The sequence below is a fragment of the Oreochromis aureus genome, linkage group 10 (genome assembly GCF_013358895.1).
Source record: "Oreochromis aureus strain Israel breed Guangdong linkage group 10, ZZ_aureus, whole genome shotgun sequence".
Taxonomy (NCBI): Eukaryota; Metazoa; Chordata; class Actinopteri; order Cichliformes; family Cichlidae; genus Oreochromis; species Oreochromis aureus.
Genome location: NC_052951.1, coordinates 31,771,216 through 31,794,066, shown reverse-complemented (window position 1 = coordinate 31,794,066; position 22,851 = coordinate 31,771,216). Strand labels below are relative to the sequence as shown.

The window sequence follows — 22,851 nt, the reverse complement described above, 5'->3', positions numbered from 1 at the left end:
AACAAGTAACTCAACCAGTTGGTACGGCGCTTGCTGCCACGCTCAGCCGTCCTCCTCCCTAATGCAGAGCAAAGTGACTGAAAAATCGTCCATTTGCTGTTTTTTGTGTGAAGAGTCAAAAGTAAACTCCCAACTCTTTAATGTCCTGCTTTTTCTTCACCGACTCATCAGCTATTCATTGGACTAACTTAAAGGTTTAAAAACACAAAGCTCTCTGTGATTGGCCCTGAAACCATTAAGTTTAACTCACAGAAGAAGATGCGGTCGATGGCGGTGTTAACAGGCTCCCTGAATAGCTCCGCAAACTCGAGCACGTTGTGGCCTCTCCTGACATTTTCTTTTCAGCTTCAAGCAGAAAGTCCATCATTCTCATTCTGAACAGGAAGACCTGCCTCCTCCTTATTCTCATCTTCCCCCACATGAAGATTGCATCTTCATAAATCAAACAATTTCTGATAAAAATGATTCGGAGGGCTTCATACGTTAAAATATTCATGAACTGTGAGGGGAAAATTGCAGACGGGAAACCTATCAGTAAATAAGACAATTTTCAAATATTCTCTTTGTGGATGTTGGAGTCGAGAAACCTGAAACTGAATCCTTTACTCTTTTATTCCAGCTGGAGTCTATGTGCCCCCACTGCACATCTGGAAAGGTTTTTTAAGTGTAGCGTAGCCTCCATCTGAATTTCAAAAGCCCATCGAACACACACAGACACACAGCTTGGTACTCTCCAGAGTCAGTCATATGAATGCAGCCGGAGTGACGGCAAACAGAGGAAAGAGGAGAAGAGCGGAGGCAGCACATGGAGAGGAAAAGAGCAAAGCAGAGCGAGGGAAAGGAAAAAAGACGGAGTGAAGGAAGGCATTGAGGATGAGGTAATACCATTGATGAAACCCAGGCAGCGATGACGACAGACATCCAATGCGTTTATGAAAGCGAACAATCTCAAAGAGATTTCTTTGTCTCTGTGGTGACTATAGCTTTTCCCTGACACAGCTGCAGCTAATACTTCTCACTACTTTGACTTTACCTACATACTCCCTGCACCTAACACCGTACGCACCAAGCAGCTACCTGAATGCAAAGCAATAGAAATATAAAGCTTACAAAGGATAACATTAAATAAATGGCACTTGTTAGGTCCCTGGTTTTTCCACAACAGGGACGTAATGACCCATAATCTGCAGAGAGTACAACAACTGCATCCACACAGGGAGTAATTTGCTTGTTGTCATTTTGAACCTGATAGTTGGTCACAGGTGGAGATTTTGGGCTCTGGTTGCCTAGGTAATGTCATATGTCAATCACTGGTGTCCTGCACGCTCACTGGTAGGTGCATCGACAATAATACATTATGATTAGAGTTTAACAAGTATGCAGACATGAAATTGACATCTTGCCTCACAAATATCAGCAATGTTTGGACAGCTCGTGACGTTTGGCTACTTGGCATATACTGGTCTCCTACATGCTAGCTAGCTACATTGCTATAACTAGGCTAATATAAACAGATTAGGAGAGGAACAATTTAAGGTCACGATTAAATTGTTGAAAAAAAAAAAAAAAGTTAATGCGGAGGGTCTGAAAATGGACCAAATTCATGCCCGTTCTCAGCATGATATTAGTCATTAATATGTTGGATTACTCACTATGAAAATGCTTTTAAAAGTCTACACTGTAGCTACACTGTGGGTTTTTTAGAGTTCATAGATGTGTTGCACATGACAAGAGTCAACAAAAAGCTGGAGAGAACAAGAGTCATGGTTGGAAAAAAAAGGAGACAAAGAACTGCAGCATGTTACAAAGATAGCGTCTTATCAAACGTCAAAGACGCTCGGTCAGGCAGATTGTAATAAATCAGGAGCGTCAAGACACTGACGCCAAAAACCACTTTCAATGTAAATGTGAGACGCTGGCAGCCTCATTCTTGTTTGTTGGTTTCGTGAAAGTATCAACAGATGTTCTAACCCTTAGTGGTTCCCAAAGAGTGGGCGTAGGCCCCCTGGTGGGCCGTGAAAGTACTGCAGGTGCGCCGCAGTAAAAACAGAAATTCAATTTGAAATGAAGATGTGTAGTTGCATTTATATAAATGCATGCATTTATTTTAATATAAATGTGAATTCAAACTGGTAATAGAGGTGGTCAGTTTGTGATGTTACTCATTACTCTGACCTAAATTTACTGATCTTATTTTGATGTTTGCTTCCCAGTGGCACGTGGGTTACACACTGGCCTTAACCTCCTGAGACCCAAACTCTCATTTTTAATTTCTCTCTGCTATTTGGGCTGATTTGGAGCTGATCAATGTAAAAACAAAGAATTATCTTTTTACCTGATTTCTGGTTTCTGAGAGGAGGATATCAGGCCCTTGTAGAGCAAAATGTAATGTTGTGGTATAGACAGCCCAAAATGTGATGTCCACATGTGTGGACGCCAGGCCCTAGGAGGTTAAAACAGCCTTCGTTGTTTATAATTTTTGAATCACATTTTTTAAGTTAAATAAACTCTCATGTATGTTGATTAGAGTGTAGATTAAAGATTGGGTGGGCCGTGTGGGATTTTCTGGTGTGGGTCGCAGCACTCTTGATTTTAAGAATGGCTGCTGTAGATCAAACAGGTTGCAAACTGATACATCATTAAGCCTTATTTGTCTCTTTTTTATTTAAAATAATGATTCAGTGTGTGATGCCCCACGGGCAATTAACCAGAGAACTGCGTGAACTTAGACAGATGACAACAGCTCGGGGTTCAGCTGTGGGCCGGGAGGTCACGGACCTCATTGAGGGTAAGGACTAGAGTTGGATGTCTCGAGACCACTTTTACGTGGTCTTGGTCTCGTCTTGGTCTCGACGGACTTTTGTCTTGGTCTTGTCTTGGTCTCGACGGACTTTTGTCTTGGTCTCGGTCTTGGTCTCGCTGTTTCGGTCTTCCGTTCTCAAATCGACATAGTGTTCGGGAGATTTGGAGTCAACCATCAACGGAGCGGGGGGGTGGCTTACTGGGCTTAAGCCCGGGTCATTTTTTCAGAAGCATGGGGTCTTTTGGAGTGTAATTTGTTAGTTAGATGCCTGACTGACAACTGTATAAAACAAAAACAACACACGAAGCACAGAGCGCACCGTCGTAAATTCTATGGGCTCAAAATGTGGTCATAAATATTTTGTACTTGTAAATCAGGATTTGTATGTGTAAAAAGAATTTGTGCGTGCGTAAAAAAGATTTGTATGTGTAAAAAGAATTTGTGCGTGCGTAAAAAGATTTGTATGTGTAAAAAGAATTTGTGCGTGCGTAAAAAAAGATTTGTATGTGTAAAAAGAATTTGTGCGTGCGTAAAAAGATTTGTATGTGTAAAAAGAATTTGTGCGTGCGTAAAAAAAGATTTGTATGTGTAAAAAAAAATTTGTGCGTGCGTAAAAAGATTTGTATGTGTAAAAAAGATTTGTGTGTGGACTTAGCCAAAAACCCCCCTGCAAGTTACAAGTACGAATTTTGACCCTATTTTTCTTCCTGTCATCTGATTGGTCAATGTCATGTCAATCACAAATGTAACAATCCAATCAGAGAACAGATGGGTTTGGCTGTCGGAGGGGCACTTTTTTTTGAACTGCAGGTCCTTGAAGGAATAAATGCCCTTTACATGCCAACCCAGCGTTTTCCTTCATCACCACGAAGGAAAACAGTCTGTGGTCGTCCGAGTTTGGTGATTTTTGTGTCACAGGTCTACGTGCTTTATACAGGGACTTCCACAGCCTTTTCAACAGCGCTGCGGACCGCGGGGCGGGGGGGGCAGTGTTTTGGAAAGTCTTCATTACAAAGCTTTCTTCCTTATGAATTAGCATACATGTTTTTATTGAACATTTGAAGAACTAGCAAAAAACCAGAAACTGTTGTAGAGGACATAAAGTCAGAGATAGAAACGACAAGGAGCAGGTGCATCTAGTACAGGTAGAGCTGCTGCAAAACCCACAGAGCTCAGCAGCCAGCGCAACAAATTCTGGATCCTTTGCTTTTAGTTAGCAGTTAGCATTAGCAGCACATCCTGCGTCTGATGTGAAAGGACCTTTATGCTGCGCACTGTGACTCACAGCAATGGTCCCGGGTCAGCCCTGACTTTGTGTTAAACTAATCCTAAAGTAATAATGGTATTTCTAACCACTGACATACCACAACTTTATCCTTTCAACAGCTGCTGAAAGTTAGGGGACCTAGCTGCTATCGGATATTTATATAGAGATCCTCCAGCTTCAAACTGTATTACCCTTCAAGGACCTGCAGTTCAAAAAGTGCCCCTCCGACAGCCAAACCCATCTGTTCTCTGATTGGATTGTTACATTTGTGATTGACATGACATTGACCAATCAGATGACAGGAAGAAAAATAGGGTCAAAATTCGTACTTGTAACTTGCAGGGGTTTTTTGGCTAAGTCCACACACAAATCTTTTTACACATACAAATCTTTTTACATGCACGCACAAATTCTTTTTACACATACAAATCTTTTTTACGCACGCACAAATTCTTTTTACACATACAAATCCTGATTTACAAGTACAAAATATTTATGACCACATTTTGAGCCCATAGAGGAGAGCTTAAGTTTGACCAGGTACCAAAGCAAATCATTCGTACTGTACAAATAATGTAAATATGATGGTGTATCACAAAAGATTGATATCAAACTGATCAGTTGGTTGCGTTACTTACTCTTCGAGTGAATCAAGAAATGGATAAATAAAAAGCCGAACAACAATGCTGATTTTTTAGAGAGTCTTAGCTTACATTTCATATTTTCAGTTGTTACCCTCCACGGCTAAACAAACTCTCTAAATTGGTTTCAATTGTGTACTGATGAACACAACAATGGACATAAGGAGCTTCTTTCAAAGAAAAAACTCAGGTAGATGTTATTTTATATATTATGCTTTGTATGTTGTTCAGTATATCTATGCAAAACAAGAGGAATTTCAATACACAGCAGTATATTCACAGATGAAACAAGATATTTACATACACTTTAGGTAGAAAACATAAAACTATTTTTACTGTTAAACATCAATTTAGAGTAAACTTTTGTTTTAGATAAATAAATGTTGAAATATCTTTTGAATTATTTAAATGTCAGAATAAAAAGAGGGAGCTGTCTATTTTAATCACTTTCATCAAATTTAGGAGTACATATACACTAAGTTTATTGTTAATTAATAAGAAAACTCCAGACGATTCCATTCTGAGTTGAAGAAGCTTCTGATAGGTTAGTAGAGTCCATGTGAGTAAATTGGTGGCACACCTGTGGATGCATATAAGGCAAAACACAGAGCCTGTTTCTGTGACATGGAAAAATCAAGAGATGTCAACCAAAACACCAGGAAAAGAATTGTGGAGCTCCATAAGTGTGGCTCAGTTTTGAATACAGTTTGGTGCCATTTGCAATTAAGAAATACAGAAAGTTTCTCTCTTTACTCTTAAAGTTAACAAATATGTTTTTTATATTTATCAATCTAAAAAAAATAAACATTTAGTCTGATTTGATGTTACAATTAAATAAGTGTTTGTGTTTTTATCTGAAGAGTATGTAAATATCTGGTTTCAACTGTATATTTGATGATGTTGGTGTTTGGCTTGATTGTCAGCACAAAGAGGGAGAGAGAGGAGCAGAGAGGGAGAGAGAGGAACAGAGTACAGAACATGTATCTAGTACCTAGTGTTTCTTTTTAGATACCATTTGTTACTTTTCAAATTCTATATTTATTAAGTTATGCAGGCTTGTTTGCACAACAAGGCTAAATAATTATATAAACTTTTCAGAATCTAAATAGTGTACTTTGGTAGAATTAAAAAATAAGTGTACTGCAGGTCTATGATGATTTTCAGTGCTACTATCATCTAGTTCTGATTCTGGTTCTGTCTTGGTTACTGTTGTAGTCCTGTTTTAATTCGGATCAGTTCTGGGTCTGGTTGAATTGGGGTTTAGTCCTGTGTCTTGATACAGCCCCAACTTTGTTCTGCCTTGCTGCTTAATTAAAAAACTAGTTTAAGGTGTCCTGCATATGTATATAGAAGTAATATATATGTATATATATATATATATATATATATATATATATATATATATGTATATGAAGTCATTCTTTTTGAACAAAACTCAAAACAGAGCCTAATAATCTTTCAGTCATTTCTACCCTCACTTAATTTCCTTTCGCTGCTCAGCTCTCACACAGTGGCTCAGTTATGCTCCAATCCCTCCATATTGTGGCCAATCACATGCGAGGATATAGGATAATATCATTATGTGAAAAACAGAGAGGGTGAGAGACGCGACAGTCAAGTGGAGCATCCGTCTGTCCTCTCAGTAAGTGAGTGAGACAGTAGACAGTAAGTGAGTGAGACAGTAGACAGCGGTGAGGAGGGCTGTGCGAAAGCAAAAACACATAAATATGCCTGACACCCGTAAACGAAGCAGCATCTGGCTGCAGTTTAAAGACTTTTTTTGTCTCGGTCTTGGTTTTGGTCTTGGTCTCGTCTCGACTTGGTTTCGGTCTTGGTCTCGTCTCAACTTGGTCTTGGTCTTGGTCTTGTCTTGGTCTCGATACCCTCTGGTCTTGGTCTTGTCTTGGTCTCGGATTAGGCGGTCTTGACTACAAGTCTAGTAAGGACTGAATTGTATCCACTGTTTTGTGTGTCAGCAGTGCTGCCGTGACTGAGCCTTCAAACTGTGGGAGAGTACAGTGTGTTTGTTATTTCTTTGTCTCCTGTGTTTTAAACCCTGCAGTTCGTTCCATCACACACGCTCTTCCTCACGTCCTGCCGTCGCTCAGAGACAGATGATGAAACACACATGCCCTTTTTCTGCAGTCATGCTGCTCCTTCTGTCCCAAAACAGATCATTTACCACACAAGCTGCAAAAAACAAAACTCTCTCTGTGTGTGTGTGTGTGTGTGTGTTTGAAAGCTGATTATAAAGAGTGTGTGTCACCCTGTGTGTGTTATCCTCTTACTGTCAAGCCTGCAGAGACATGAAGGGGAAGTTTGTGTTTTGTTTCGGTGTGTGCGTGTCACCCTGGTTCTCACCCCAGTTTTCCCCACTCGGCTGTTTAGCTTGGCCCGTCTCTGATCGCAGAACAAACACCAGCCTTCACATCGATTCCCCCATCACTTTTGGCTCAGAGCCTCGGTGACTCTCTGCTTTCTCATTTTCAGTTTTAATCATCTTTATCCTCAAGAACCACTTCATTATGCAAGGCTATTTAACTGTAAAATCACTGTATAATTTGCTGTCTGTTTATACAAATGGAGAGCAGAAGCTTCTACGGCTTCATCGGAAATAAAAAAATGCAAGGACGGAAATTTACGCTTTTTTGTAATTATTTTTTTCTCCATCAATACAACTCTACTGGTGGCAAATTGATCCCAAAGCGAGCAAGCCAAAATTAAAAGAACGCTTTGTGGGGAGAATTAGTAATCCATCAAGCATTTCTCACATCTGCCTTCAAATACTGATTAAGCCGCCCACAGTGAAATCATGGAAATGACGAGAAAACCTAAACTCTCAACTGGACCTTTTAGAATTATCCTTATTTTCTGTCATATACAAATTAAACATGGCCAAAGTAAAGAAAACAAACAAAAAAAAAAAAACACCCAAAACAAACATATACAAATAATAAGTCCTCTAAACAGCAGCTTTACACAGTTTTTTTTTTTTTTTACACTTTTGGATCTCTGTGATGTCATAGAGAGCCAAAATCCACCAAAAGCAAAGCGTTTTGTGTGGTGCTGTATGTAATTAGGGTGAATTGTCTCAAGTGATGCGAACATGGCAAATGAGCATTTGTTCATTTGAAAATATTTCAGCTTTGGCAAAATTTAGGTAAGATGGAAAAAAGGAAGCTTGCTAATTTTGCTTGGCAGGAAAATTAGTCGGACTAACTTAAATTTAATTGACATTGAATTGAATTAAAGTGATTGGTGTGTGAACGGATCCAGTCTATAGGCAGTAGTCAGAACCCCAAATCTGTTAATTTGTGTTGCTGTGCCACCTTTTCCGTGTCCATCATGACAATTTTCACTCTTATATTTAGTGATTTACAAATTTAAAAGATGAAAAAGTTGAAATTTAGTGGTTGGAGGGGTTGGTGGAGGGGTTGGTGGAGGTGGGAGATGTTATTAATCCAAGATATGTTTTCTGGTTAAGTTTAAGTAGTAAAAGCAACTGGATTAGGTTAAGCTAAACATAATGATTTTGCCTAAAATACAACAGTTACTCATCATGTTCTTTTAATCATAATGTTTGCATAAAATACAAAAGATGAGCTGAATCCACACGATTATAAAAGGTTTTTAAGTGCTCAAATTCTCCATGGACATGAATCTGCAGGCACCTGCACCTGTTGTGAGTTTCTGGATATTCTCGTGCTTTCATATCGGTGGAGAAGAGTTTATAGAAAGCTTATGACACAGACTGTTTGGAGTCATGCTGCCTGCAAGGTTTCAATGGACAGCCATATTTGGGATTTGAATTATGACAAAATGTTTTTATTCTAAATATTGGGACAGGCTGATGAAGAATGGCTGCCGTGGTGGAGAGGCTCAGAGACAGTGAGCAACAAAAGAAAACCAGAGGACAAAACGAGAGGCAGGAATGAAATTTAGAGGCGATTCTCGAGGGTTGTGTTCACACTACAAGTCAACACAGTTGTCACTCCTCAAGAGAGACACAAACCTGGTTCACTTCAGTGACAGTTTGGTTATAAAAGAAGAAAATAACCATCACTTACTGTCACTAGAGTAGCAGCTTGAATATCATGTATGGATATCTAAATCTGTAGGGTTTAGTTCCCCTGAACAGTGTACAAACAACTCTTTTTGTGATGATACTAATGTGTGAATGTTAATCACAAATAGCATATTGTTTTTATGCATCTTAATAGTTGTAGTTTTTTAGTGTTTATTGGTTAAGCTTTATTGCCTGTGCTTATGAGACTATAATAACACTCAGTACAAATTAGACTTTACTCTGTGGCGCCTCTAACAGCCTGTGGACTAATTTCTATATGAATGCCTCCTCAGAAACCCAAAAGTAACAATAGCTAACATTAGCTGCAAGCACTAATGTCAGCTTAGAAATGGAGCTCAGTAACCATTAACATCACTAAATGACTAGTTAACAGCCCACCAACACAAGCTAAACATACTGACAAACAAACAAAACCTCTAAACGGACGTGTTTTTAGATAGAAACAATGACGTTAGCAGCTATATGCTATACTGGGTATCAAACAGCTTATTCACTTTAGCAGATAAGCTAACATTAGCCAGTTCTTTCTGGAGCCTGTCAAACCAAATGGAAATGTAGCTATTGGAGGATTACTACAAGTGACATCAGTGGGGCAATCGATTCATGTTGGGGTTTGTTTGTTTTACAAAATCAAATCCAACCCTGAGCCATGTTTCTTTCTAACTTACGCTAGCTAACACTAGAACACCTGGTAATACAAATATTTAGCTAGCTAGCTCAAAAGCTTGACAATCTCAAAAGCTTTTTGGCAATTTTCAAATTATTTTATGAATGTTACACACTTTTGTCAGCTCTATTGTGTGGCTAAATTAGTTTTAGTTTAAATTAGTTTGTTTTTTGTGAGTAATAATATTTTACTAAATCACATCTTTGGTGTCACACATGGAGGATAGCAAAATTTAATTGTTTCATGTCTATCCTCACCTGCATCAATAGTTTAAATTAAATTAAAAAAAAAAACAAAAACAAAAAACGTAGCCAAAACAAACAAACAAAAATAAAATCTAAATGTATTCTTGCTGTCTTTGGTTCAAAGACAGGGATCAGTCAGATGCCATCTTCACTGACTTTAATATCACTAAAGATGGCAGCAAGTTGCAAAGTATCTCAAAATGTGTTACTCTACAATTAGTTTGAAATCAAATGGGTACAAGTTGGAAATGGTGATGATTGCCTAACTGTGATTCACTAATTCACATACACTTTTTACTTTTAGAGTCCAGATGGAGCCCTTATAGATTTGAAACAGACATTGTGCTTCAGTTGCTGCAGGATGATGATTTATCAGTACAATGACATTGGTGCTAAGGAACCTTGCATTTTTACATTGGCAACCAGTTGAGTTGAGTCCTCTATAGCAAAGAGACACATCGCAGATGGATTGTGCTCATTAGCACAGACTGACTCAGATTCATTGGTCTGTGTTGGCAATCAGGCTGTAGATATTTGTAATGTTTGACAGTCTGTCTGAGAGTGATTAAAGTCAGTCACTATTGTGTCGAGACAGCTGTGAACTAGGTAACCTGATAGAGCAATTGAAAGTTTCCTCTCCTTCTTGATTGAAAGTGGTCGCCAACAGGTTGAAGGTGTTGCACACTCAACCTCTGAACCACCATAAAAAAACAAAAACAACGATGCAGGCACAAGGCAAACACAGATTTTCTCTCTCGTCACCAGAAGGCTGCTGTCTTATTTTCCTACACCCTGTGACTGAGCCATTACCAAAACTTTTTGTAGCTGCTTTTCTCTCAGCTGTGTGTGAATATGTGTGCTACAGGGATCTGAACCACATCGTTACATAATCGCACTCTCAGCCAATCAGTGAGCACAACCCTTCCAACGTCATTTGTTGATGTGATCCAGAAACACACACACATTGATGTAAGTGTACACACAGCTGGAGTCAGGTATCTGTTCTCACTAGAAAACCCAAACCAGCTGTCAGAGCACACACACACACACACACACACACACACACACACACACACACACTGGTGTTAATAGCACTACGATTACTCAACTTTCACGTTCATTCGAAGACCTGCAGGTAGCTCTTCTGAATTTGCAGCGTTGTCATTAAAAGCTTCTGAGCTCAGAAACCGGCCTCGTCCTCTGCAGCCTGCTGATCTGTAACATATCCCACTCCCCGCTGTTTGGATCAACACAGACTCTGTTTCATTTCGCCACTTCTTCCAAAATGAGGCCACAGTTACATGTTATGACAGGAGACTGGGGTCAATGGGAATGTGTGTATATTTCAATCTTGTGTGTTTCCGATTAATGTGGCAGTTCTGTGGCGCCACATTAATGTGGTGTTCATATTCAGGAAAACTCACACAATATGTGTTTAAGTAGAGGCAAGCTGGTGTTTTATATGCAGTGCTGGGAAGGTTACTTTTAAAATGTATTCCACTACAGATTACAGATTACATGCCCCAAAATGTATTTTGTAATGTATTCCGTTACGTTACTCAATGAGAGTAACGTATTCTGAATACTTTGGATTACTTAATATATTGTCATGCTTTTTACAACTACATGAATGCAATATTGCTGTGCGATTTATTACGATTACTGAAGGTTACCCGCCATACCAATACCGACTAGATGTTTAAATCTTAATATAAATGAGTAACAGTAGGTGGACATTAGGTAAGGATGCACTTTTTGCAGCGATCTTGTATAGAGAACTATTCCGCGTGTATAGAAAGGTCCGTGCCTCTGAACCACATAAAAAAAAACTCTGGCTGATACGTCGGGTTCGTGTCGGGCTGGTAGCCGAAAACTAGCTTTACTTTGTTGTCTGGGTCAACTTTGCTAGCGAGAGACAGAGAGAGGCGTTGAAAGGCTGCTCCAATGGAACTTATTGTTTCGGAGGAAAACACGAACACAGTGTACAGTTGAGTCTTAATAGCTTACTTACAAATGGGCTCGTCAGGCACTCTTCTTGGCTGCTGTGGTTATTATTATATTTACATGCTTCCAGCTCCCGTTTCTGCTCGGTGACAGCTCGGACTTTTCCTTTCTCTCCCTCCCTCGCTCACAGACACATAACGTGTATGGCAGTCCATTCTCCCTGCAGCACGGACTACACTGCCCATGAGGCTACATTCTTTAGGGTTGTGCCTGTAACACTCTGCCTGTTGCCTTCGTATTAAATAAATTTTTGAATAATAACTTTAAAAAATATTCTTTCACGTCATTATGCGACCGCAAGTAGAGGTGACATGGGCCGGAGATTGAGACCCTGGCATTAGCCTCATAATGTGTGTTTTGTTTGGGTTTCCACCGGCGTGGAATTACCAAAAATAGAGAGGGGACAGCCTAACATATGAAACAGGAAAATACCGCCGTGTAATCCCTTTATTTCAACAAAGTAACTGTATTCTGAATACCACCTTTTTAAACGGTAACTGTAACGGAATACAGTTACTCATATTTTGTATTTTAAATACGTAACACTGGTACATGTATTCCGTTACTCTCCAACACTGGTTATATGTTAATCGTTTCATTCACTTGTCTCTGATTTTGCCCCGCGAGGGACATGGGTGAAAAAAAAAAGAAGATTAAGCTCTAACTTTTGCGAGATCTTGCAAAACTTTTGTGAGATCTCGCAAAATAGACTGCATCCTTCGCAGGTCGCATTTGAAGGCCGAGTCGGTGTATCCTTCGTGACCCAACCTATCCCAGAATTCATAGTGCGGCCCAACCAATTCGTTTCTAACAATGGCGGCAGCTACTTAGTTTTAATCTTACTCTTTCTGGGTCACAAAATAATTTTTAAGATATTTTCAGGTGTGAATGTAGCTGTGTAAACTTCAAATATCTGCTCGGTTTATCAAGACATCACATATTTGCAAAAGTGCTCCGATGTTTTCAGAGACATCTGTTACCCACCATCTCGAAGCTAACATTAGGTCGAGGTCCACTACAGCACTCCCGGCACATCGTGCCTTGACGTCCCGGTCAGCTTCGAGCTGGCGGCCTCTGAAGGATGCGGCCAAAACATTTGCGCAAAAGTTCATCTTAATTTTTTTTTCCTCCTATGTCACTTGCGGGGCTCCGTACACAGTCACAGTGAGCACATGTATAAAAAATCCTTTATGAATCACCTTAGACCTGCATTCTTTAAAACGGCCATCAGGGGGAGACTACTGTGGCTGCAAAAGATGTCCAGTTGTATAGATTCAATATAAAATAGACCCTACGAGTCCCTTTATTTAAAATCTCTGAAATGATGATCTTATGGTTTCAGTCTCTACTTTCTAGTTTGAATTTTAAAAATCACGGTCTCAGAGTAAAATAGCCAAAGTAGGGTTATGTTTCAGGCCATGGCCTCTTTGTGATGCATTACTGCAGCATGAATTTGAAGTTCTTGATGTTTTAGTCAAATCCACCACTTTTACTTGAATTTGGTTAAAATAATTACACAGAAATATGTTTCTGTAGTACAAACTGTCGGTATGGAAGAGCTGTTGATTCCAAATGGACACCATGGTTTCGTCCAAAGATGAATGGCTGCCTAACTTTTTTTGTGGAAGTTGCTCGTTGTTCCACCTCAGTCGACTTCCAATCAGGGCTCTGTAAAGCACGCCCACATGAAAGTGTTCTTTCCAAATGCTACAGAGAAAATTAAAATAACGCTAACAATGGATCAGTTGGAAGAATTTGTGATCCTCAAAAGCATTTCCATTTTTTGCTCCTATTGAAAAGAAATCTTTTTGAGCCAGTATGAATATAATCCTGTGAAACCAACATATGAAAACTGCTTCACAGTTTCACTTTGCTACCCTTCGCTTTGATAGAAAAGTGTCAGCCTGGTGTTGGTATGAAAGCTTAGAAAGAAACAGCTGGTACTTTTATTTTGGTGGCGTTTCCTCCTCACAAAGACATCTCTGGGTTACCATTGTTTATAAAATAGCATTAAGAAATAATGAAAAGCTACATTTTCTGCTCCCTTCACAGAGCGCAGATCCACATGTTTGATTCAGAAGAGTTACACAACTGCCTTTTGGTTCTTTCTGACACACAACCTCTGGATAGAATTGAACCAGCAAACCTCTGCTTGTCCAGGTAATGTTTAAACCACTACACTATTGAAAACAATGAGCACCAGTGAAAAGAGAAACATCCAACGATTATGCAGAAAGCATCAAAACATGATCTCAGTAGGCTATGAGACCCGGTAACGAGCTACCAACATTAGCTGACTCATTAACTTTCTTCTCAGTTTGGCAGCTTAAATGAAATGCTGTGAGTACATAAAGCATACATGACAGGTTGGAATGAATTAGTAGGTGAAAATAACTGAAAATTGGACTTTACCTGCACAACAGCCCAGAAAGAAATACAAAAATAACCAAAATAGCACAGAAAATGACCAAAAATGAACTGATAAACTATCATCAAAGACGAATAACAACAAAAGGGAGAAAATTACTGAAGGATGGAATAAAAATGTCCACGGAAAACACTCCAAACAGATGTCAAATCATTAGCAGGAGTCACAAAATACCTGCAAGACACAGAGCTGGAGACAAAAAGACACATCTGCATGAGCTGCTTTGTCTTTTCTCCAGTGTGGAGGTCTTGCCCGGAGGACCTCGGTTTCATAATCCATCCATATGCACACAGCAGAAAATATTATTCCGTTCTCAACTTCTCACTTTAGCACTGAAAGTCCTTTGAAGCTCGACTTTTTTGCAAGCGCTGGTATTTCACAGCATCCTGCTTTACATTCACATTTACACCTGAGAGTGGAGCACACAGGGCGCAGCAGGTGGAGGCGAAGAGTCACGCTCGGGGGTCACCTTGACATTTTCCCAGCTACTTCAGTGAATTAACCTTTTAGTCACAGGCTCACCTAACAAGCCCACACACAAACGGCCTCCAGGAAAATAAGACCAACCCAGCTTTGGCTCGACCGCATGATATTTTCTCCGCGGGCTCACGGATCCTTTAAAACCTGCTTTGTGTTAAGAGCGCTGAAATGCTGCCGCTGACCTCTCAGATGGAGAGAGAGCTTTCAAGTTCTCACTGCGGACGCCACGCTGGGATTCCTCGAAAACCGAGAGCTCCGTTTAGCACCCCGAGTATCACCCTGCGAGTTGCCTCGGAGCGCGAAATAGGCGCAGGAAAACACTCAGCTTCAATGAGACGTGAAACCACAATCAGTTACGGCTGCAGCTCGCATGCTAGTGGCTTCATGGAACTGTCTATGATGGACAGCAGAAAGCAGCAGCTGACCACCATGTTATGATACGGTCCATGGATGTTATTATTATTAGCTTTTAAAGGCAAAGGTGTAGATTTCATGATGCCAGTGAGGCAATGATGCTTCAGATCTTCAGGACTTGGTGTTCTTTAGTCCCAGAAATACATTTCTACCATAATCTGATGCTGATACAAATTCACCAGCATGGTGGAAATAAAGTGAGGACCCAAACAGAAATAATCGAAATACCTCGATTGAAGACACCAGCAAAGTTACTAGAAGATGAGGAAAAGCCAGAGCAACACCTTAGAAACCAACTTACAACGCCTTCTGTGTCATATGTTCTTGCAGCTCTTGCTTAAATTTATAGTGTACATATTATCTTTTATTGCAATTTGCATGACTTTTGCACAATTTTAGTTTAACTTTTCTTTAACTAACCTTGTTTTGTCATCTAGAAAGAGATTTCTTCTGGTTTATGATAATAGATTGGCTCTTCAGCTACAACCGAGGAGTTCTTAGTAGTTTTCAGTTGTAGAGACCGCAGTATCCAAACCTGAAGCCAGTGCATCAGGTGAGGAGTGAGATAATGAACCAGCTCAACAGTCACTTGTTGTTGTGCACCATGAATTTATCCTCCGATGTGATATCCTGGAGCTTTACTTGTTTTTGCCTACACAAACAGTCTTCACTCACAGTCTGGACCTCTCACCAGATTTATGTCCCCGCAGCGTCATCCCCAAAATAAAAAACAAGGTAAAGAATCCAGCACACATTCAAGAAACGCACGAGCAAGAACTTTTCTTCGCACCCATGAAGACAACATTTGATGAGTCTCGGCACCTGAGTTTATATCACCAAAGACGTGTTTGATGAACACTAGAATACTTTTCAGGGTTTTAGCTGCACAAGCAGACACCACCCTCCCTAACTTCTGATGCAAACCCAGTCACGCAGGCCTGAAACCTGACAGAAACCACTCAGTTCACAAAAGAGCTTCAAAGACTACTACTAGTAGGCTTTCTTTGGGTAAAGAGTGAACAGACTGACCTAAAAACACCAACTAGTCCAGACAGGTGTATGAAAAGGTGACTGTGAGTGTGGGATTGGCCAAATGCCAATCAGGTAAGGCTTTCTGATCACATCTCCCATCAAACTGGGTTCTGACTCACTTCAGCATTGCCTCAATAAATAGAAGCAATACTGAGGTGAGTCTTTACATCTTCTGGCTGTTTTGTTGAACTCTCGCCTCAGTTCAACAGTCTCTCATGACGAGTGTGTGAATCACAACTCCTTCAGAGATGCAGTGGAATTTCCAGAAAACCGGTGATGCTGGAAACATCTGCAGATGACTCTGAGAAACATCTTAGCTTTTGATTTTGGTCCAACAACGATTGTATAGTTTTTTTCTTACATAATGATCCAAATGTTTTCACATGGTGACTCGTGGTCTGGACTGATAAAGGCCAGTGCTGCTGACTGTTTAATGATAGCATGTTGATGAATTAAGCATAACTTAGCCTAAATAAAACAAAGCCTGGATGTTATGTTTCATGTAGCATCAGTGGATGTTCACAGAGATGCATGTTACCCAGTTCAGCCTCCTTCATGCTGCAGAGATATTTATCCAGATTATCTGAATCTTTAATATTGTGTACCATAATCTTTGCAAGGGAAAACATTATCCTTAACTTACTGAACTTTTTCACCACACACTCTTCCACAGAGAGGTGAAACCATCCCTATCGCCTCCTGGGAGGCTCCTTTTATACCCACTCATTCTCCTGACCTGTTGCCAGTGAACTTCAGTTAAAAGCAGCATGTTCCACCAGGTGTTTTTTCCACTCTTTTGTTGCTCCTGATCCAACTTTTTTGAAATACATTCCTGGCTTCGAATTCAAGATGAGCAGAAAAACAATGAAATTGCTAATTTAAAACTTTGTGATTGGACTCTAGGGTTCAGTTGATTTGCAAACCACTGCATTTTGATTTAATTCACCTTCTGCACAGCATCTCAACTGCTTTGGAAACAGACGGATGATTTTAACTATACCTCCCTTCCCTAATATCAGTTTCCTTCACCATGCTGAGTTGCACAAAACACTTTCACCAAAACACTTCTGCAACCTTGCATAAACCGCTTTTTTCCAGCTAATTAATCTTCACTCACATCGAATCGCAACTCACCCCACAGCCGCCTCTCCCTCACACCCCTCCAGAAGACATCCCAAGCCTTGTTGGTGGAGTCTTTGACATGCTCGCTGAAAGATCTCCGCAGCTGAGATTTTACCGTCGTGTGCTGAGCCATATTCCACACGTTCGACAGTCACATATTCCCAGTGAGAAACCTGCGTTTCTGGACAGTTTCTAATCCATGCGAGCAGCGTTCACTCTGTCACGGCTCATACGGAGGGTGTGTTTCACTTAAGAGTTCAGCAAAGTAAGGAAGGAGGAGGAGGAGGAGGTAGAAGAGGAGGCAGGGGGGCTGACACTTGATGCAAAAAGTCTGTATGCAATTTGTGAAACAGCACAGCCCTTTCCCTCCCTGCAGCTCCACACTCAAAAAGTTAAGCATGTGGGTACATCTATCTTTGTGAGAGCCAAATTCATAAAGTCAGGATGTTTGGGATGGTCCAAACTTTGGGACAAACCTTCAAAGGGTGTTTGAGAGTTAAGAATTTGTTTATGGGGCAAGGGGATGTAATATGTCAGCGAAGATCCTCACAAAAATATCAGTGCAATTTTGAGTGTGTGTGTGTGTGTGTGTGTGTAGCTGAAAGATAAGCGAATCATTACAGAGTGTCCGTGTGTGTGCGAGGCAGAGCGAGAATGAGAAGTATTTATCTTTTGTGTGTGCGTGCTTGTGTGAGAAATTAAAGGATTTGGCCGGCCTGAAGAGAGGAAATGACATCTAACCTGGGTTAAAGGCATCAGCAGTATAAACACGCACGCAAAAGGAAGCAGACACACTCACATTATAAACACAAACACTTTCATGCACACTGCGAGACACTGCACTGCCGCACACACTCTGATCATTTCATTATCGGGCCTCTTCGTGGAGGCAGCTTGGTCTCAGTTATGTCAAAGAAAGCTTTGAAGGGAGGATGTTGTTTAAGGAACAGCTTTCAGAGATGAGGCTGACTTGGATTTGTTTGGAATGATGCAAGGATTGACTTGTCAGACTTTTCTCACATGAGCTTTGAGCAACTTTGAGAGAATCAGGCTGGGATGTTTTTTTCAGTTGTTCACTGAGACACTACCGGTCAAAAGTTTTAGAAGGCCCCAATTTTTACATTTTTTTTTATTGGAAATTGTGCAGTTTAATGTCTCATTGCACTCTGATAAGAAACTATAGTACAAATAAGCAAATTTTAGTTAAAAAAGAAACCATGGAGTCAATTTATAGACCAAAATGTATTCTAAACTTTTGACTCATCAAAGTAGCTACCTTTGGTCACCACGGCTTTCTTTCTACAATAGAAATCAAGTAGTATTCAGAAAGTTCTTCACACATCTGTTGCAGATGTTCCTATAAATGTGGCACTTGTAGTTTGCCTTGCTTTCACACAACAATTCGATGGGGTTTAAGTCTGGAGACTGTGCTGGACACTCCATGTTTCCAAGCTTACCATCTTGTTCTTTTTTCCTGAGGTAGTTCTGGCATAGCTTGGACCTGTGGTTTGGGTCATTATCTTGCTGTAGGATGAACCCCTGATTAACTAGGCACACAGGATAGACCGTCAGGTCTTGGCAACAAGCAGAACCCTGGTGAAGTCCAGCACCTACTGAAAACATGCCTGATTTTATGCCATGGAACTAGACATAGCTCTCACTTTGGTCACACAATGACCGTATCAGTCGTAACGATGACCATGGCAGCCCAAACATCTGCAGAACCATAACCTGTAAGCCTTTGTGATGTTCAAACATTTTAAACTGGATGGTCAAACTCCAGTGACCCTTCCTTTCACTTGCTACTACTAAATGTCCTGGCATATTAGTTGAGCTAATGCAATGTGACAATACATGGACTTGTTATTATGGAGCTAGCAGATTAAAAATCAGATTGTGTTGGACATCTGAGTTCTCACATGCACCTCTGTCAGGTAAATCGTAGAAGAGTTCAAAGTTTCAGTGCAAGTGGAGAAACAGCTTCATATAAAGGATTTCTGGCTTCACTGTGATGTTTAACCAACAGTTTGAGAAAATTACTCCTTTATAAATGATTGGAAATTGGACTTATGCCTTTGAATTGTTTTGCATGACTTGCTACTTGACTCTAACAAACCTCAGAGAGAATTCAATTTCATCTACGTGATGAATCCCAATAGTCAACTTAAGCCACATTATACTGTAAGGAAATGAGTATAACATCACAGAAAGAGACCCAATGAGGGGACATACAAGAGACGATAGCAAAGGATGAAGCAAAAAGAAGAAGTAGAAAGATAAGATGCACAACTTCATGGGATCTATCCTTGAATAGCTTAAAAGTCAACTTGGACTTGTGCTGAAAGAATTTAGTCTAGACTTTGCGAGTTAAGCCACTCTTGGCTTGAATAAGTGTTAAATAACTTAAAACATACCACAAATGACTAGACTGGTCTCAAACAATCCAACACTACTCTTGGAGCAGTTAAATATAGAGTTGTGAAATATTGTGTTTTTCATAAAGTCCTTAGATGAGTGAATAATAGTTCAGTAGGATTCAAATAAAATGTTTTGCTGAGGAAGAAAATCTCAGCTTTAAGGAACCACCCAGCCTTCAACAAACATGCCTCATCATCATTACTCTCGTCATCTTCAGTGGTTAAAATACACTTCCTCTCTCGGGAAAGTTAAATAAACAGAGCAGGAGAAGATATAAACTTGGGGAAATGCTAAATTGGAGAATGAGAAAGCCTTATATGGCTCCTCACTATCTGACTATCAGGTCAGAGTTTTTGTGTTCTTTGTTCAAGTGTGCTGTGATTTAGGCCACAAGTTGGCTATTTAAAGACGGCTGGAATTAGCTAAATGGTAAACAGGCTGCAGTTATATAGCACTTTTCTAGTCTCATCAACTACATAAAGGGCCATTCTTTTCTCCTAATGATGAAATACTTTTATGATCTATGAGTGTCACTGATCTGCACAAAGCAGCGATTCCTGGTGTTGAAAAATTAAAACAACACAGAAGTGCCAAAAACTGCAGTTCCATAAGTGATGACGTCCTAATAGATTCCCATATTTCCCCCTTTATAACAACAGTGACTGAAGTTTATGGAAAGTACAGACAAGAGCTGCAAAAGCGAAGGTTTAAACCATCTGGAGAGACAAAAACATCTCTCTATGCTCTCTTCTCTTGTCAGTATACCTGTGAAATGTGGAAACTCAAGGCAGAACTCCAAAGATGAAGATGCAGATTCCTAATTAAGCCATTTTGCACATATGGTCACTTCTAATAGCAGTGGCCAAAATGCAAACCTATGGATGACATGATGGCTACGCCCATCTTTAGACTGCACTTTCACAGGACCAGCAACCGTACTGGGTCACCAGAGAGCTTTGTAATGTGTTTGTCATTCATCCAGTTGCACACACAGTAATAATAGAGCTCCAGTGTCTTACCTAAGGACAGCTGGACACCTGGACCCATCTGTTCACTAAACAGCCTCAGCCTGTCCATCCAAGGATGTAAAGCTTGATGTTTTCTGCTGATGGATTTTCTTCACATGATGAACAACCTGTCCTTGGATGTCGTGATAGAAGCGACCACCTCTTGCCTCCCTGCACTGTGACAGCACAGCAGCTCACAAACCTCTGATCTGAACAGCTTCAGATGGCTGTGAACATGTTGCTTACTCATTTAGGAGAAACCTTTTAAAAGCTCTAATAATAAAACACTTGATTTTTTTTGTTCTTGTAGTAGAATTACTATTTATTGTGGCGTAAGAGACTAAAATAGCTGCACATTAGAAACATATGCTATAATTTTAAATTCTAACTATGATGCTTTTTTAAAACCAGACAGTAAATTGTCAATTTGTTGCTTTGATGCCGATTTTGTTTAATTGCCCCCGCCCCCTACCACCCATTGGCCTCTCCACCTCATTTAACTCTGCTCCTTTACTCAGTTGTCAGTTTAATGATGGTGGAGAAGCTGTTATCAGCTGCTTTCATCGACACATTCATACCGCAGCAGAGCAGTTTTGATCCAGCTCTCCCTCTGGTCACCTGAGAGCTAATTTTGGCCAGTTTTGTTTTCCTTCCTGGCACCGTCATTATGGGAATTTACATTACTGGCCTCCAATCTAAAGGAGAAGAGAAGGGAATGTTCATGTGTGGTCTGTGAAGGGATTTAATAAAACAGTGAAGTAGTTTTTTACACGACTCAGCTTTCAGGTAGAGTGCAGAAAAAAAAATAGCTCATCCGACTGATATCTCAGTTGTGTTGATTCATATAAACCAATATGAGTATTGACTGCTGCCCCAGTCATTATTGTGGTGATTTTTTCGCTGTTAGCTGCTCTATTTGGGGAGATCTGAACAAACTGAGCTTTTTTCCGTTTGCTAGTGACGCTCCTGGATGTATGCGCTCTACAGTGGACAACAGACGGTGCCCAGCTACATGGACATAACATATTTTCTCATCTGGAAAGGAAGGTTTCCATGAAACTCTGAGATTAGAACTTCAGAACTGGGTGATATCAGATCCATCCATCCACAGCAATGTCAGCAGTTATGCCCAGACTTCCCTCTCCCTGGCTGCCTCCTTCAGTTCCTCCAGAAGCTCGCCAAGTCGTTCCCAAACCAGCTGAGAGATGTAGTCCCTCCAGTGTGTCTTGGGTCTGCTCCCGGGCCTCAGAAACATGTTACCTGGGAGGCTTCTGAGAGTCATCCTAATCAGAGCCCTTAACCACCTCAGCTGCCTCCTCTCAATGTGGAGTAGCTGGTCAATTCTGAGCCCCTTCTGAATGATTGAGCTCCTCACCTTTGCTCTGAGGGAGAGTGCAGCCACCCTTCAGAGGAAGCTCATTTCCACTGTAAGTATCTGCCATCTCATTCTTTTAGTCATCTCAGACCTCCTGGCAATAGACGAGGGTAAGAGCAAAAATCAGTCGGTAAATCGACAGCTTACTTTCATGCTCAGCTCTGTCTTCATCATACAGAATCTCCATCACTGCAGCTGGTCCTGTTTTCATTTATTATTTAGCAACAAATACATGATTTGTTACGAAGATCATATTTCTATTCACATTTGTTATTTTCTGATGTATTTATTTGTTATATTTTAAAAAGAAATTTTTAAGTCGAGCCTCAAATGATCTTAAAGAAAGAAATGAATTCCAAGTTTTTACTCACAGCAAGAACCGCAGCTTATTGTTTTAACACTGGTATCAAATCATAACTTTGATTGTAGTAACTATAGTGTCAGTGGTGCCTGTTATCATTGTTAAATGTTTTAATCTGCCCAGTTGTTGTGTTTGTTTGTTGCCTTAACTTTGTGCATTTCTTCTTAGGTTTATTATTCTTTCATGAACTCCTTCGTCATCCCCACTGCACCCCCTACGTAAATCACCCTCTTCCATGATCAGCAGATTCTCCGGCACTGAGCATCCTTTGTGTTATATTGTGCCGGATGCCTTTTTAAAAAAAAAAAGTCTGTAAGTCTATTTTCTGAATTTACATAATTACAGTGGCTGTGAGGGGAACAAAGGGCCGTGTTTGTGTCTGCAAGTTTCCAAAGTTATGAAACGCTGAACTCGACTTGAACTTGACCGCGACAAAGACTTCCTCTGAAGTTTTGTTGCCTTCTAATTTAGTCAGAGAGGATCAAATTTCCACGTTCGAA

The 22,851-nt window shown here is 40.3% G+C and overlaps 1 protein-coding gene across 1 annotated transcript in view; it reads right to left on the bottom strand.

The window, feature by feature from the left end:
• The window catches only part of si:dkeyp-23e4.3 (rho GTPase-activating protein 7), a 113,005-nt gene extending 95,595 nt beyond the window's left edge, over positions 1-17,410 (bottom strand). Inside the window, exon 1 of the mRNA XM_031750356.2 lies at positions 17,203-17,410. Coding sequence (XP_031606216.2) covers positions 17,203-17,323 — 121 coding nt within the window. The 5' untranslated portion in view covers positions 17,324-17,410. The remainder of the gene's footprint in view (positions 1-17,202) is intronic.
• Between the last annotated feature and the right edge of the window lie 5,441 nt (positions 17,411-22,851).